General features: G+C 57.1%; 1 protein-coding gene across 13 annotated transcripts in view; it reads right to left on the minus strand.

Annotated features, from left to right (window-relative positions):
* Positions 1 to 12,883, minus strand: part of NFIX (nuclear factor I X) — a 104,556-nt gene that overhangs the window by 12,455 nt on the left and 79,218 nt on the right. For 10 of the 13 annotated variants that reach the window (XM_038567111.1, XM_038567107.1, XM_038567101.1 and 7 more), the window contains 6 exons: positions 9,374 to 9,436; positions 8,938 to 9,012; positions 8,454 to 8,574; positions 7,118 to 7,254; positions 4,125 to 4,247; positions 1,299 to 1,474 (listed from right to left, as the gene is read on the minus strand). In XM_038567111.1, the coding sequence (XP_038423039.1) occupies positions 1,299 to 1,474; positions 4,125 to 4,247; positions 7,118 to 7,254; positions 8,454 to 8,574; positions 8,938 to 9,012; positions 9,374 to 9,436 (695 nt within the window). Of the gene's footprint in view, positions 1 to 1,298; positions 1,475 to 4,124; positions 4,248 to 7,117; positions 7,255 to 8,453; positions 8,575 to 8,937; positions 9,013 to 9,373; positions 9,437 to 12,883 lie in introns of those variants that run through there. The other 3 variants (XM_038567099.1, XM_038567108.1, XR_005375073.1) reach the window with 2 other exon arrangements.

Genomic DNA, 12,883 nt, shown 5'->3' on the forward strand with positions numbered 1-12,883 from the left:
AAAGGAAACAAGGAAAGCAGAAAGAGGGAGAACAGGAGAGAGGGAAGAGGACTGGTTTCCGGTCTGGACAGCAAGATCAAGGAGGCTGAGCCGTAGCCCTGCCCCAAATCAATACACCAGCACTTAGCAAATGCCCACTCTGCACAGGCCGCCCTGAGGCAGCACTGGACTGAGTGTTCGAGGGCCACCACGGCTCTCCTTGGGCTGCCTCTGTCATGGGCTTCCGAACGCCTTTCCCCACCACGACCTTTTGAGCATCCTCCCCATCTAACCTCTCACAACAAGTTTCCAGGCTGGACCAGCTGCAGGGAGAGGGGCTGGGCCTGCTCAAAGCATACTGTGCTGCTGGGACTCTAGAACCTTCCCAGAGGTCTAGAGACCACTATGTCCCAATCTGGAGTGGTCTCCCAGGGACTAAGAGAGGACCACTGTCCCACTGAAGGGTCACCTCTGGCCCACCATTATCTGGGATAAGCCGTTTGCTGAGTGGCCTGTGTTTCTGCTCATCAGTGACTGGGCCCTAGGGCTTGCTGACGGAGCAGGGTCATGGGGTGGCAGAGCTCCATGGGCAACCAGTGTCTCTCTTAGGCTGAGGAGCAGAAGGGCTTTGCTCCAGAATAATAACTGACCTGGGAACCTCTTGCTAAGGGTTCTGCCAACAGGAGACTCCATGATAGCTCCTGTGAAAGGAGGGCCTTCCTCTACCCACAGCTTCTCACCAGGAAATGATGGTGCCCGCAGAGCACATTAAAATCTGGAAACATTCTGGATCATCAGGACTGGGAGGGGGTGATGCAGCTGGCATTGAGTGGGTGGGGGCCGCGGATGCTGCTCCGTACCCCACAGCGCACAGGTTGGCCCCATAGAACAGAGAATGAACAGCCCAAATGTCAATAGTGCCAAGGTTGGGAAACCTTGGTCTAGAACCTACCAAATCCTTGTAGCCCTGAGGTTTTAAGAGGGGTGTTAAGAGGTAAGGAGCCTGGGCTGGGTTGGATAGATCACGAATACACTCTTACTGGGGTAAGAGAGACCGGGGGGAGGAGGGCAAGGAGCCCTCAGAACAAGGTGGGCCCAGCCACTGCCTCCCCCAACTCTGGATGGTGACAGACAGGCCCTGGCATTACACACGGACCCCTACCCCCAGATCCAGAAGATCGAGGTATTTGGCACTACTAGCTCTCTGCTTTTCCAGCCCTAGGAGGGCTGGCTCTTGGACCCTCTCCCTGTGAGCCCCGAGACAGACGGACAGATGCAGAGATGAGCTGTGGTAGGGCTCCTGGGGCCTCTGGACTCACCTGTCCGGTGGCCTGGCCCGAGCCGTCCGAGCACACGAACTGCACAAACTCCTTCAGCGAGTCCTGCCCGTGGTGGTGGTGATAGCGGATGGTCGGGTGCGTGAAGTACGGGCTCGACTGCTGGATGATGGATGTGGAGGGAAAGTGCAGCGCTGATGCTGTGGCCCGAGGGCTTCCTGCATGCACGCCGGCAGGAAGAAAAGGGCATCAGGGCTTAGGAGGTGGCAGGGGTGTGACAGAAAATGGGGTAGCGGGGGTGGGGTGGGGACTGATTGCTGGTCAGACAGAGCACTGAGGAACCAGAGGAAAAGGGAGAACCAGGTAGGAGCAGGGCCAGGACCAGGGTAAGGAGAGTGAGGTACTGGCCTTTGGTGAGAAAGTTAAGGCAGTGCCAGGTAATTCAGCAATTGAGGTAAATAACATCTTAATGCAATATTTTTAAAACGTCAAACTGGCAGGGTGCCTGGGTGGCTCAGTCGGTTAAGCATCTGATTCTTCATTTCGGCTCAGGTCCTGATCTCAGGATCATGATCTCAGGGTGGTGACATGGAGCCCTGTGCCAGGCTCTGCACTCAGTGGTGAGTCTGCTGGAGATTCTCTCTCCCTCTCCCTCTGCCCCTCTCCGACTATAAAATAAATAAATAAATCCTGTTTTTTTTAAAAAAACAAAAAGTCAAATTGGCAAACTAGGGCTTGTCACCCAGCTGCTTGTCTTTGTAATGAAGTCTGATTAGAGGGCAGCCCGGGTGGCTCAGCAGTTTAGTACCGCCTTCACCCCAGGGCCTGGTCCTAGAAACCCAGGATCGAGTCCCACATCAAGCTCTCTGCATGGAGCCTGCTTCCCCCTCTGCCTGCGTCTCTGCCTCTCTCTCTCTCTCTCTCTCTCTCTCACACACATAAATAAATAAATAAATAAATAAATAAATAAATAAATAAATAAATAAATAAAATCTTAAAAAAAAAAAAAGTCCGACTAGAACCAGGGCTAGAGCTAGGGTGACAAGAACAGGTCAAGGGTGCCTGGTTGTGCAAATGCAAGGCCAGTCCCATCTTTGTTTAAAATGTTGGTATCGGGACACAGGGGTGGGTCAGCAGTTAAGTGCCTGCCTTTGACTCAAGTCATGATCCCGGGGTCCTAGGATGGAGTCCTAGGGCTCCCTGCATGGAGCCTGCTTCTCCCTTCACCTCTGTCTCTGCCTCTCTCTCTCTGTGTCTCTCATGAATAAATAAAAATCTTTAAAAAAAAAAAATAAATAAATAAATAAATAAATAAATCGGTATCTGTTCATCACTATTTTTTGGAATCGTTTTAATTGTTTAAAAATATTACTTTAAATATTATTTATCTTGATGACTAAAGTTTTGGTGACTCGTGACACTGCATTGTGGCAAGTGCCTCACTGGCTTTGCCCTGGTCTAGGGCCTAGGGGGAGTCTAGGGGAGGGACAGAGGAGGCCAACAACTCCTAGGCTCTGGTTAGGGACAGGACCCCTTGCCCCTGCAGGCCGAGCCCTCAAAATGCATACACCCAACTCCTGCGTGCACATGACTGTGCCTCTGGCTGCTGCTGCCCAGGCCACATCCCTGCGTGCTTGGCCCCACGGTCCTTGCACACGCATCCTCCCCACATACAGCTCCCACCCCAGCACAGGCCCCAGCTCTTCTCTGGGCTGAGTCCTCCCCCTCCGGTCTGTTTCCAATCAGCTCGCTCTTGCTCTCAGTTTCATTAGGGGGCTGAGGAAACTTGGCTTCTCTCTGGAGTTCATAAAAGCTGAGCCGAGCTGGGCCTGCCGCCCTCCCGCTGCCTACACAGAGGGCCTCGGGTCCCCGCCCCCACCTTGTGGCCACCACACCCTGCCCCAGCACAGGCTGCCTCTGGGCTCTCAGCCAGGAGGCCCCGAGGAGGAAGCCGGGAGGGTAAACCTCACTCTTCTCCGTGTCCTACAGAAGGGCCCACAAGACGGCAGGCAGGCAGATACAGGGCAGTGTCCAGAAAAAAGCCCAGGCCCCTTTCTGCCAGAAGGGTACCAAGAGAGGGAAAAAGCAAACAAGGGAGCGGGGAGGCTAAGGACTCAGCTCCCACAATTTCCTGCCTGATTCCATCCCCTCAAGAATGCTGAGATGTTCTGACACCGCCCCCACCCCACCCCCTGCCCCCACCAAGCACCCATCAAGCAAGAGAGCCTCCCAAGGCAAAGGGCTTGCTCCTTTCCCTGGAGAACAACCCAGGAGCTACCAGCCACTGGGCCTACTCCTTCACTTTCGGAAAAGGGCAGGGAAGGCCTAAGAAGGGAGCCTGGGCTCCCCTGAGTCCTCTTGTGGATCTGTGCCCCACACCAACCTGAGTTGGTGCTGGGAAACCAGACCCTGGGCTCAGCCAGGAACTAGAAGAGAAGAGGTGAAAGGAGGACAGAATAAGCTGTGCTTTCCCGCCCACAACTGGCAGGAGGAAAGCAGAGCGGGTAGGAATGGGTCTGAGGCCTCTGCAGCTAAAGGCAGGTTGGAGAGGGTCTCAGGACAGGCCTGTGCTGCACAGCACACACACGTGCACACACATGCACACACACATGCACCAATGCACACACGTGCACATGGGGAGTGAGGAGCAAGTGGGAGGTTGCTCGGGAACAAGGTGAGGAGGTGCTGCCTTGGAGGGAGAGCCCAGTCCCGTGCCCGCCCTCCACCAGACCAGACTAGACCGGGGACTATTCAGAGAGCTTGGGGCTGTGACTCAGGGGCTGTGGCCCTAGCTCCTGCACCTGGCCAGCTGCCCCTATGTGCTCCACCGCCCACCCCACTGCCCCCCCCAGGCTCCCCATTTCTCACCTGGTCTGACTCCAGCAAGCACAGGCAGCGGGTGGTGAGTGAAAGCCATGCGCGGGGAGCTGCCCTGAGAGGAGAGGGCACTGCAGAAGTCCAGCTTTCCTGACTTCTTTAGAGAAGCCGGGCCTGGGGGGAGGAACCAGCAACACAGGGCAGGTTTAGCTGGGCTGGGGCAAGAGCAAGGGAAGGTGGGAAGCCAGCAGCTAGCTCCTTCTCTCCTCGGCCCCCTCACGGCTACCCCTGCCCCCCCACACACCCCTTTCCTGTCTCCTTTGCCCCATTCCGACTCTGTTTCTCCGGCCTGGTATGCTGACTGGCCAGCTACGGGTGCTCTGATCAGAGAGGAACATGAAACCCTTGGGTGTGCTGGGTAGGAGATGAGCAAGAAAGGGGGCCCATCTTGCTCCCTGATGAGCAGATTAGGACCTCATAGGAACTCACATGGCACAGGATGAAACGGTGGGACGCAGGGGCAGGAGGGTGGGGAAGGTGTGTAGGAGAACTGGGGAGCCAGCTTCAGAATGAGGGAGGACCCGGAGGAGGGATGGGCTGGGGTCTGCTCTGTGGGGCCCTGGACTAGGGGAAGCTCTGGTAGAGAGAATCCACTGGTCCTCGGGAGGGACTGAAGGGGTAATCCAACACCAGACAAGAAAGTAGAGAAGGGGCTGGAGGACCTGGATGGGTACTCGGGACAGAGCTGGACAGGAAAGGACTCCCCTGTCAGGGGATCCAGAGGTTGGGCAGCTGTAGGATGGGTCATTTGGGAGCTTTGCCCTGCTCCTGGTGCCAGAAATGGGGTGGCATTCAGTGGGAGACAGGATGCACAGAGAATACCCCACTGGAGCTCTGCCAACTAAGGCCATCTTTGTGCCCCATGGGCATGATATCTAAATGATGCTATGACACAGCAAGACCCTTGGGCGAGGTCCTCCAGGGGAGCTTGTCTCCTGTCCTGCGCTGAGCCTGGAGGCTGTGCCCAGGCTGGGAGGGGTAAGATGGAGTGGAGCAGATCAGCAGAGCTGCCATCTTTGAGGCATAGAATCCGTTTGAGTGGGGGGTAGGGGGGCTACAGTCTTAACCGCAGAGGGAAGAGGTGGGGGAAGGGCGAACTCTCAGCTGCCAGCAGAGGTGTTATCTGGCAGCAGCTGTGTGCCACCTGATAGCTGGCACGGTGAGGGGGTGGGGAGCACCCCCACCAGCTGTGCACAGCTGTCCCCATGGCCGCACAGCGCCTCCCCAGCTGTTGCCTGTCCTGCAGCTGGGCTGCTTAATTGGCGATTTGTCGCAGCACAGGGAAACAACGCCGTGGGGGGGGGATACAGAGGAAAAGAGGGAAAAGCAAGGGAGCTAGGGGTGCTGCACGAGGGTATTGGGGGCCGTGCATGGCAGGACAGCTGGAAGTAGCAGAAATGGCAGGCACCAAAGCAGACAGTAGAGAAAAAAGAGTGGGAGCCAAGGAAGGGACAGGTCCTTGGGCACCAGGTCTGGGCAGAGCCGCAGGAGACAGCTAGGGATGTGGCTCTCAAGGCACTTGAGTCCTTCAGGGGCAGTCACTTGACTGAAGCCCTGGTTGGGGAGGCTTCAGGACCTTTTCAACCTCTTCTCTCTCTCCCAGGGAAGTATCTGGGCTGTGTTGACCCCGGTCCCTGCTTGCCACAAGGAAACACTGGGAAAGGCACCCAAAGACTTTCAGGATAGCTGTCCCACAGAGGTGAGCTTCACTCCTGGTCTGGAACCCACTCCCTCAGCCCCAGGTCTGGAGATGAGCCCTCCTCCTCTCTACCGCCCCTCCTCCCAGGGAGCTGAGAGAGGGGAGCCTGTGCAGCCTATGTCTGGGCAGCAGGAAAGCAGGAGTACTTCCCCACCCTTCTGCCTTGCTTTTCCCCCAGCCCCTGTCCAGGACCATCCACCTGGCCCATCTCTGTAGAAGTGCATCTGGAAAACACCAGGGAAAGCAACATTGGGTCAGGCCTTCCTCTTCTTGCTTCAGGGGCGAAGCCCCTGTCCCCAGGCCTGACCAGAGCAGACATGCCCCGCGTACAACCCCTCACCCCCCACAGGTCTGTACCCTGGGTCCAAGAAACTCACACCTCAAGAATACACACAGATTGTACCAGCAGTATGCCAGGCAGAAGTATTCTGCAGCCAGCCTCCTCGTACAGGTATATGTGCATGTGCACACACACACACACACACACACGAGTACACACACACGTACTCTCCCTCCTTTCCATCTGTGTTCTCTGGGTCTGCTCATGTCTCCAGCCAAGACTGGAAATGAAGGAGGGCGGGTTCACCAAGAAAGGGGTGGTTGGAGAGTATTGAGAGGACTGAGCAGGCTTCCCTTAGACCCTCGCCCTTCCTTAGCTTTCCTGCTTGATTTGAAAATGATTCTGGTCATTCTTTACTAGGCTCTGCTCCTCTCTGTGATCCTGGGCCCTTCAGATCAGTGGTTTCTAACTCAGGACGATTCTGTTCTCCTCTTCCCTATGCCAGGGGATATTCAGCAATGTCCAGAGATGTTTGGGTCATTATACTCTGGAGAGGAGAGGGGGCTTGCTACTAGTTGGTGGGTGGAGGCCACGGCTGCTACTCAATGCCCTACAGCGCATAGGATGACCCCACCACAGAGAATGATATGGCCCCAATGTCCATGGTGCCCAGGATTGAGGAACTGCTTTAAACCATGAGGACCACATTGCTGGGGCAACGTCTCCAGAGAAACAGCAAGAGAAGGAGACCAAGCAAGCTTGGTGCCAAGGGCCTTGGCTTTCCTTCCACCACACCCATGGGCTCTGCTGCCCACGTAGGGACAGCCCAGCTCCTTGTCTCTGCTCTCTCCTTCAGCCTGGTCTGCCCTCCTCTGGAAGATCAGGAGGCAAGAAGACAGGTAGTCTACCCATAGCAGGGGAACCAGAAGAAGCTTGTTAGGTAAGCTGAGGGGGATGAAGAGGCTCTGGCTGCCCTGCTCTGGGTTGGTTCTACAGCACCCATACCTGCATCCACATCGTTGGGCCACCCACTGGACTGGCTGCTGCCAGCTGCTGGGGAGCGGCCTGTACCAGGATAGAAGACATCATCGACAGGGCTCTCCATCTCGCTGTCATCGATGGACTTGGGGCGCTTGGTGGTGCTGGGGAAGAGGAGAGGGATCAGGTAGGCCAAGGGAAGACTGAGGTATAGGTACTCGAACTGAGGGAGCCTACACTGATGACCCATCATGTGGGGAGCAGGGTCCTGATGACAGCAGCACTTCCAGGCACTCACTACGTGCCTACCCCTGAGACTAGACTGGTCCCGGGGTCCCTCGGGGCCCAGCCCTCCTGCTCCTCCTTCTTGAGCCCCTTCTCAGTCTGTGATACCCTCATCGACTGCCCATGTCAAAGAGAAGGAAAAGCCTCTTCAACTGCTTCCCTGGCCCCACCTTCTACTTCCCATCAGGCTCTAGGGCCAGGGCAAGTCGAAAGGCATTTGCCTGGGACAAAAACCCCAAGGGAGCTACAAAACTCAGACATCAAGGTACTATGTTATTTTATATTAAAATAGTATTGATGTGAAGCTATTAGAGTATTAGAGTGCAATATTTTAACAAATCAAAATGAATGCCAAAAACCTCAAAATGAACCAAATATTCAAGTTCCTTTAAAAAAAAAAAAAAAAAAAAAGCACAGGATTCCTTCCTGCCCTGAACAAATGGCTCTGACAAGGCCTGAATGTGTCCACCTCCCAAACACCTCTCAACTCTATCCCTCCCTCTCAGGCTGCTGCCCCACCCAACTGAGGTCCTCCTCTACTCTAGCCTGCTGGGAGGGCCTCTACCTGGCTGTCAGTCCTGCCCACACATGCTGCTGCCAGGGGCACTTTCTGGAACACATATCCCTAGCATCTCCTACTTAAAACCCTTCCATGGGTTTTAATTCTAAACACCTTCCGCTGGCCTCCAAAGCCCTCTTTGGGGGTCCCACCAGGATGTCTTTCCTCGGCTGGGATGGAGGCTTCTGTACTTGGAGCATCCACCCCATGCCTGTACCAGCAGCCCCTTCCTCCCCACCTTACACCTGGGCTCAAATGTCTCTTCCCCAAGAGAAAGGCCTTCTCAGATCTCCACTGGGAGTGCCTTCCAGGCAGAGCTGTGCCTTGTTCAGGTTTACGTCCCCAGTACCAAAAGCTCAGCGATGTCTGGTAGCATGGTGGGCCCTGGCTGCTCTGGAGCCAACACCTTCAACAAGCGGTGACCTTTGAAGGCACCCAGGCCTTGGAGGTATAGCTGTCTACAGCACTTGAGATGGCCTGGGTAGGGATTGGGGGGGGCGGGCAGACTGCTGGGCTCACCTGGTGGAAGGAGGGGAGGTGATGGACCGCCGCCCCAGGGTCACCTGGTTTATGTTGTAGTAGCTGGGACTCTCCAGGTCTGCCAGTGAGAAGTTGGGCCCTGATGCTGTCGCAACAGGAGCTGGGAAAAGGGAGAAGGTGATAAGGTTTGAGGTGTGGAAGGCCCAGTGGAGCCTGTTTTGTTGTCATGAACACCTTAACCCCAGAAGCCTCTTCCTAGCTGGGGGGAGGGGCGGGTCTTTGGAAAACAGCCCTTGGTTGTGATTTTTTTTCCTCCAAAGCAGTAGAGATTAGAGATTGGGCTCTCTGGGCACCTCTGCTCCACTAAGCCCAGTACCAATGGACAGAGTGTCCCAGGAAACCTTGCCTGCCCCTTTGCCAAGACCCCACCAGCAGGGGGCCGGCCACATGGGGTCTGAGTGCCACCTCCTTATACCCCCAATCTGCTGAGCTCAACCCTGGCTAGAAGAAAGAACTCACTTACTCTGTGATACTCTCACCAGCTCCGTCACATTCCAGACCCCGGAAGTCACAAAACAGTCCTGGAAACTTAAGTGCCCTGAGGAGTGGAAAGGACAAGTGAGTGAGTCAGGCAAGGTTAGGAGGGGCTGCCTGCCTGTTTCCCCAAAGCTCTCCCCACTCCTGCTTTGACTCACCCCCTCCCAAACCTCTCGTTCCAGACACAGGCTGGCCCTCAGGGGCCCTCATGTCTATACAAAAGAGTGAGTATGCTTCAGGTAAGCCCCCACTCCTTGGGACATCAGCTTAAGTTCAGTTGAGGAATGGCTGAGCAAAGAGGAAGAAACAGAGGGAGAGGGGAGGCCAGGCTGGCCAGGGAGTAGGAGGGCAGAGGAGAGCGATGGGGAGCAGGGCAGGCCATAAGGCAAGGCAGGGGCCAGTGGGAGTTGGGGGGCACTGACCGTTGGGCAGTGGTTTGATGTCCGCATCTCCTTGCTGGTTTGAACTATCTGATTGTCCGGATTCTGCAGGAGACACAAAGGGGAGAATGGGTCAAGATGAAAGTGTTCCCCACTCACACCAGCCAAGCAGTTGCCCCTCAAGCCCTGTTAACACCTTTACAGCACCCTCTCCTCTGAGGTGAGCAGCCTAGGAGGACCCAAAGAGAGAAAGGAAGTACTATGGACACTGGAGCTAGATCATTCTCTGTGGTGGGATATCCTGGGCCCTGCCGGGTGTTTGGTGGCAGCCCTTGCCTCCATATGCTAGATTCCAGTAGCACCCCAGTGTGACAACCAACACTGTCTCCAGACACTGCCCACTGTGGCCCGGGAGCAAAGTCACCCTGGGGTGAGCAGCAGTGGTTGAGAATCAGGGCAAGGAGGATGCACAGGAGAGAAGCCAGTGACCACCTCTTTGCACAGCTGGGATGAACCCAAGTGTCCTCCATCCTCCACTCTGCTCAAGCTACCAGAGGAGCAGCCTTTCCTTCTCTCACTTCATTAATTACAGCCATTCCTGTCAGCCCGAAACACCCCCACCTCACCTTTATGCTTATAGGCAGTGCCTGGCAACACAGAGGGGGGAGGTTTGCCCTAACGCTGTCGCCCGCTCTGTGCCAGCCTGTCTGGGCTGTCTCATGCCCCAGTGCCACAGCTGCTCAGAGGGAGCCCCGAGACAAGGGCCCATTGTGCAGTGGGAGCTCACAGAGGGCCGGGGCAGGGTGGAGTGTGTGTGTGAATATTTTGCTGAGCTTGGGAAAGCCCCCCCACCCCCGCCCCCCTGGTCCTCAAAGCTTTGTGTGCCAGGGGCACAATGGGGACCTCCAGAATGCCTGCCCAGGCACGACAGCTGGCGAGAGGGTGGCAGAGGGGGGCCAGCGCAGGTTGTGGGGCAGGGGGAAGGCTAGGCATTTGATAAAGAATCAGCTGCTCACAAGGGGACAACATGGGGGTGGCATCAGAAAACCAGGCCCTGGTATTGGCCAAGGCTTTGCCCAACTCTTTGACCCTGCCTCCTGCGTCTCACCCACCATCCCAAGGTCAAGCCTACTGGCTGGAGAGTCCACCCCTCACTGGCTTCACAGCCAAGTTGTTCACACTGAGGAGTGACCAGCAAGGAAGTTCCTAAAGAACATAGGGCCCATGAGATGTGGGCCCAAGGGATTGCAGCAAGGTGCCCTGTGGCCACTTGAGCCCCTCAGGAGGGATGGAAGGGTAATGCACAAGGGGGGCCGGTAAGAACAGCATCCCTGGGAGCAAAGGCCCAGGCTTGGCTCAGGCCAAGTTCTTGGGAACCTGCCTCAATGTGACCAGCGGGAAAGGACAAGCTGCCTACAGGACAGTTTCAGTCCCCACTTCCCTCATTCTTTACCTTGCCCCCAAAATAATAAATCTTGTCACAAATCAAGAAAACAGAGGTTTACAAGGCAAGTGCTAATGACAGCCCCTCACTCCCGAAGTATGAGGTGCAGCCTGCCACACCTCCCTTTCTGCTCACCCCTGTGGTGTGTTTAGGGATACTGAATCCTACCCCAGGCCACCCCTTCACTGGTGGCACTCTCTGCTCTGGAGAGACCTATAGGACCTCCTCCCATGCTCCCAGGAGGGCAACCTCTGTGCCGGTGTCTTGTGGATAGGAACTTTGTATCGTCTTGCCCTGGCCTATTCCTGGCTATCTGGGTCTGATTCAACCCCAGGCTCCAGGAAGGAGCCGGTGAGGGGCAGAGGTGGTGGGTGGCCTGCTCTAGGACCTCTGCAGATCGCAGGTGCGCTGAGCCTGCTTCCTCTCTGCCGGCTGCCCTCTCCTCCATTCAAAATGTAGAAAGGGCAGAGCCGCAGGCCCAGCATGTGGAGCCCAGTGAGGGTGGCACATGCTCCAGGCTCTGCTGCCCCGGGGCTCCTGCAACTGACCCCACCCATCCTGGGACCAACGCAGTCCCCACCAGGCCTGCAGGTCTGGGTCAGTGCAGCTGGGGGAGCCACAAGAGTCCACCCAGGGGTGTGGTCCCAGGGCCCCCTGGAAACGGCCAGGTGGAGACAGAAAGCTGCGCGCATGCGCATATCCAGCCCAAGGACAGAAAGGCGCGAGAGAACCCGACAAAGAGATGGAGGTGGGCCAGCGACTACGGCAGAGACAAATGGGGCTCCAGGAGAGCGCGATAGACAGGAAATCCTTCTAAACCAGGACACTGTCCCGAAACGTTATTGCTGTTATTACTATTAGCTTGATGTAAAGGAGCAAGCGGGAGCGGGGATCCAGCGCGGGCGAGGCCCGCTGCCACGCGCCTCCAGGCGCTGCTGGCAGCCATCTTAGCCCTTGGCAGCCATCTTAGGCTGGCGGCCCAGCCAGCGTCCCCACAATGCCGCCCCCGCCGGCCCCGGCAGGCTCAGCCCAGCTCAGGACAAAAGGCAGAAACGCTGGAAATCTGGACCCAGGCTCCGAGGCTCAGGAGCCAGCCGGGCAGCAGGGCAGCTCAGCCAGGGCCCACCGTCCTGCCCTAGCGGCACCCCCTTGCCCTCGCGGCCAACACCCAGCAGAAGGCGAAGGGAGGGCTAAGGCGGGGGGCCTTGGGGACACCGTGGTCTGCGCACGGGCAGCTGAAGCCCCCACAGGCCAGACCCAGGCCCAAGGGCTCAACTCGGGTCGCTGCCGGAAGGGACAGTAAGGGCCATGATGGGGGCGGGCCCTTATCCACCCAGTGGGCTTAGGGGTGCGCCTTGGACAGACAGGGGACAGGGGGCTGGCAGGAACCCATACAGCAGCTGCTGGGCGATCAGGCCACTGGGCCCTGGTGGACAGGCTTCTAGGGACGGTGAGGGGACCACGCCTCCCTGCTCTCCCTCCCCTCCAGAGGTGGGGGCCAGCCGGCCAGCTTTCTTGGGCACTTCGGGGAGCCATGCCCTGAGGTCAGGGCCTACTCTATAGACAGCCCTCTGGGATCAGAAGCTGCACCACAGGCTGGCACAACAGGGAGCATAACACCCCAGCATCTTGACTCCTTTCCCTGCTGGGCTCCCTGGGGGAGGGGATAACCCCAGGCCTCAGGACAGACAGGGGGAAGGTCCCTTTATGACACCCCTCCCCACGCCCCGCCTCATGGCTGCTCAGCTTTTATCTGGCAGAATGGGGCTTATCAGAGCCACCAGCTGAACAAACATACAAATCCACGGTTAGTGAGAAAAAACCCTCTGCCTGAACTCTTTATCTCCTGTTCACAGGCCCCACGTACTGCCCCCTGCCAACAGCACAGGAGGAGACCTGACTGCTGCACAGCGGGGGCTCCTCTCTCCACTGCCCCCCTTTCTCCCCTCGCCTCCGACCCAGAACAGGGTGGCTCTCCCCTGGCAGTCCCTGCCGGGCGGGTTTGCATGAGTGAGCTGCTGCCACATGGGAGCCCCCCTCCAGTGTCTGCTTTCTCGCCAGGGATAATGGGCCAGCTGGTGGCCTATGGGCCAGTGGAGAGGCAGGGA

Source organism: Canis lupus, chromosome 20 (genome assembly GCF_011100685.1).
Source record: "Canis lupus familiaris isolate Mischka breed German Shepherd chromosome 20, alternate assembly UU_Cfam_GSD_1.0, whole genome shotgun sequence".
NCBI classification, from domain to species: domain Eukaryota; kingdom Metazoa; phylum Chordata; class Mammalia; order Carnivora; family Canidae; genus Canis; species Canis lupus.